Source organism: Neopelma chrysocephalum, unplaced genomic scaffold, assembly GCF_003984885.1.
Source record: "Neopelma chrysocephalum unplaced genomic scaffold, ASM398488v2 Primary Assembly neopelma1_95077, whole genome shotgun sequence".
Lineage (NCBI taxonomy): Eukaryota > Metazoa > Chordata > Aves > Passeriformes > Pipridae > Neopelma > Neopelma chrysocephalum.
This window is the reverse complement of record NW_020923776.1, coordinates 5087-5464: the sequence shown is the minus strand read 5'-3', so window position 1 is coordinate 5464 and position 378 is coordinate 5087. Positions and strand designations below refer to the sequence as shown.

The following is a 378-nucleotide window of genomic DNA, read 5'->3' as shown; positions in this document are numbered from 1 at the left end:
GCTGAGTGGCTGTGGCAGTGCCATCCTGAAGCGGGAGACGATGCTCAGCCCCCTGATTTCAGGGCTCTTTCCCCCCAATTCCGGGGTGTTTTCCCCCCAATTCCAGGCTGCTATCCCCCCAATTTTGGGACTCTTTCCCCCCCAGTTTCGGGTCTCTAACCCCTATTTCTCTCTTTCCAGCTGAGTGGCTGTGGCAGTGCCATCCTGAAGCGGGAGACGATGCGCCCCTCGAGCCGGGTGCCCCTCATGGTGCTGTGCGAGAGCCACCGGGCACGAATGGTCAAACACCACTGCTGCCCTGGCTGTGGCTACTTCTGCACTGCTGTGAGTGCCCCAAAAACCCCCCAAAACCACCCCAAAACCCCGGGGGGGATGTCC

General features: G+C 60.8%; 1 protein-coding gene across 1 annotated transcript in view; it reads left to right on the top strand.

Moving 5' to 3' along the window:
* Positions 1–180: 180 nt before the first annotated feature.
* Positions 181–378, top strand: part of LOC113980733 (histone-lysine N-methyltransferase EHMT2-like) — a gene marked incomplete at both ends in the record, with an annotated part of 4529 nt that continues 4331 nt past the window's right edge. Inside the window, one exon of the mRNA XM_027707934.1 lies at positions 181–324. Within this exon, the coding sequence (XP_027563735.1) occupies positions 181–324 (144 nt within the window). The remainder of the gene's footprint in view (positions 325–378) is intronic.